We start from the raw sequence: 2,500 nt of genomic DNA, 5'->3' as shown, positions 1-2,500 counted from the left end.
CATCATCCTGAACAACATTCAGCAGCTACGAGTCCAACTGGAGAAAATGTTTGAGTCCATGGGAGGGAAACAGGTCTGTAGCTAACGTCTGTCTGTTACTGTCTGTTACTGTCTGTTGTTACCATGTTCAGGGGCAATTCACTTTCAATTTAGTTGAGATGTTATATTCATATTTATCACATTATATGCACTACTGTTATATCTATCTATATGTCTATCTATCTATCTATCTATCTATCTATCTATCTATCTATCTATCTATCTATCTATCTATCTATCTATCTATCTATCTATCTATCTATCTATCTATCTATCTATCTATCTATCTATCTATCTATCTATCTATCTATCTATCTATCTATCTATCCATCCATCCATCCATCCATCCATCCATCCATCTATCTATCTATCTCGACCAGTTAGTGTATTAATTCTTATGACACAATACCACATTTGCCTATACCTTACCCTAACACCACACACACACACACACACACACACACACACACACACACACACACACACACACACAAATGCACACAGACAGACAGACACACTTTCTCATACACACACACACACACATACACAAATGCACACAGACAGACGGACACACTTTCTCATACACACACACACACACACACAGACACACACACACTCACACTCATGATTATATAAATGGCTGTTTCAGATCTGATGACATTCACATGAAGTGAAAATGGTAAAATGTTAAATTGACGTTTTAGCCGATTTTCTCAGCCCCAAAGCGCTTTACATTTCTCACCACATTCACCCATTCACACACACACTCATAATCTCACTCAGTAGCTGCCATGCAAGGTGCTCTCTGAACCATCGGGAGCAATGTGGGGTTCAGTGTCTCTTTGCCCAGGGACACTTGGACATGTGGCGGGGAGACGGGGGATCCAACCTCCGACCCTGTAACCCAGAATTGAGAGTGAATTGACCCCTTGATAGTGACTGTGCTTGTATAAACCCCTCCCCCTATCTCATGTATTATTCTGACTTGGTAGTTCAGTTTTTGCTAATATCACCTTCTATCTCCATCTCTACCTTTATTCCTCAATAACTTCCCGTGACTATTTCCCTAACCTCTGATCTACCCTCCCCCCTGTGTGTATAACATGTGTTGTTGCCCTTGTTATGTTGCTGTAAATATTGAGTTAAAAAAACACCCTATTTAAAGGTGCAGTCAGCGATTCTGGAGACCGCTTTTTTCGCAAAATCACTTTTTGTCAAAATCTGTGAATATCTCTGAATGATCCGCTGCATGTATTACACAGCCTAGGCTCTGTAAACGGGTATATACACAAAATAATAAACGGTATGTAAACATCGGGGCCCACCATAGCTAGAAACAAACCAGTTTACAGAGCCTAGGCTGTGTACAGGCACTGGATTATTTTTCAGCGCACTCAAAGTATGTGTCTGCTCATATGTGCTGAGTTCTTTTTTTTTGCTCTGTAAGTAGGCATGTTGCTTGCTACAGTGGGCCCCATTTGTTTACATAACTTTTGTTTAAGTACCAGTTTACAGAGCCTAGGCTGTGTATTAACACTGGATGGTCCCCCCCCCCCCCGCTAACACACAGTACGTACAAGCTGCCAATCACTCAGAGATATCCACAGAAATATATTGACAAAAAGTAATTTTGACATCAACCAATCCCCAAAATCACTGACTCCATCTTAAAAACAAATCTAAATCTCTGTGTGTGTCTCTTGTCTATCTATCTATCTATCTATCTATCTATCTATCTATCTATCTATCTATCTATCTATCTATCTATCTATCTATCTATCTATCTATCTATCTATCTATCTATCTATCTATCTATCTATCTATCTATCTTCCATATTTAAATCGAGTGACTTGTGTCTCTGTCTGTCCGATTTGAGATGTCGCTGCTTCGTGTGACGTGTGACTTTTTAACACGCATGATTCTATCCAGTTCTCTAACGCCTGTGTTGCCTTGCGTCCTTGTCTCCTTGTCTCCTTGTCGTTTGTGCCTCCTCCCTCCCTCCTTCCTTCCTTCCCTCTCTCCCTCCTTGTTCTTCCTTTCTTTCTTCCTGTCTTTCTTCCTATCCCATTCTCTCTCTCTATCTATAGGAGGAGGGGGTTGTCTCCTTCTGTAAGGTGTGTGCAATATGATATAGAGACCAACTAAGTTATAACACCCCCCTCCCTAAACCCTAAACCCCGTCCCCCCTTGTTTCCTTTTTTGCATTTTATACCCAATGATACGAATTTAAGCACGCCCCCTCTCCTAAAACCCATCATGCTACTCCCAAGCTTTCAACCTTCCAATACACACACATACACACACAGAGGGACGGACGGACGGACGGACGGACGGACACACACAGACAGACAGACAGACACAGACAGACAGACAGACAGACAGACAGACATACAGACACAGACAGACAGACACAGACAGACAGACAGACAGAAAGACATACAGCCAGACAGACCGATAGAT

General features: G+C 41.7%; 1 protein-coding gene across 1 annotated transcript in view; it reads left to right on the top strand.

The window, feature by feature from the left end:
- unc13c (unc-13 homolog C (C. elegans)) overlaps positions 1-2,500 on the top strand; it is a gene marked incomplete at both ends in the record, with an annotated part of 302,817 nt that overhangs the window by 258,948 nt on the left and 41,369 nt on the right. The window contains 2 exons of the mRNA XM_080026903.1: positions 1-73; positions 2,128-2,154. The exon at positions 1-73 is cut by the window's left edge and continues 5 nt beyond it. Of these exons, the coding sequence (XP_079883029.1) occupies positions 1-73; positions 2,128-2,154 (100 nt within the window). The remainder of the gene's footprint in view (positions 74-2,127; positions 2,155-2,500) is intronic.

Source organism: Ammodytes marinus (assembly GCF_949987685.1).
Source record: "Ammodytes marinus genome assembly, chromosome: 1".
Classification (NCBI taxonomy): Eukaryota; Metazoa; Chordata; class Actinopteri; order Uranoscopiformes; family Ammodytidae; genus Ammodytes; species Ammodytes marinus.
This window is presented reverse-complemented; position numbering and strand designations above follow the sequence as displayed.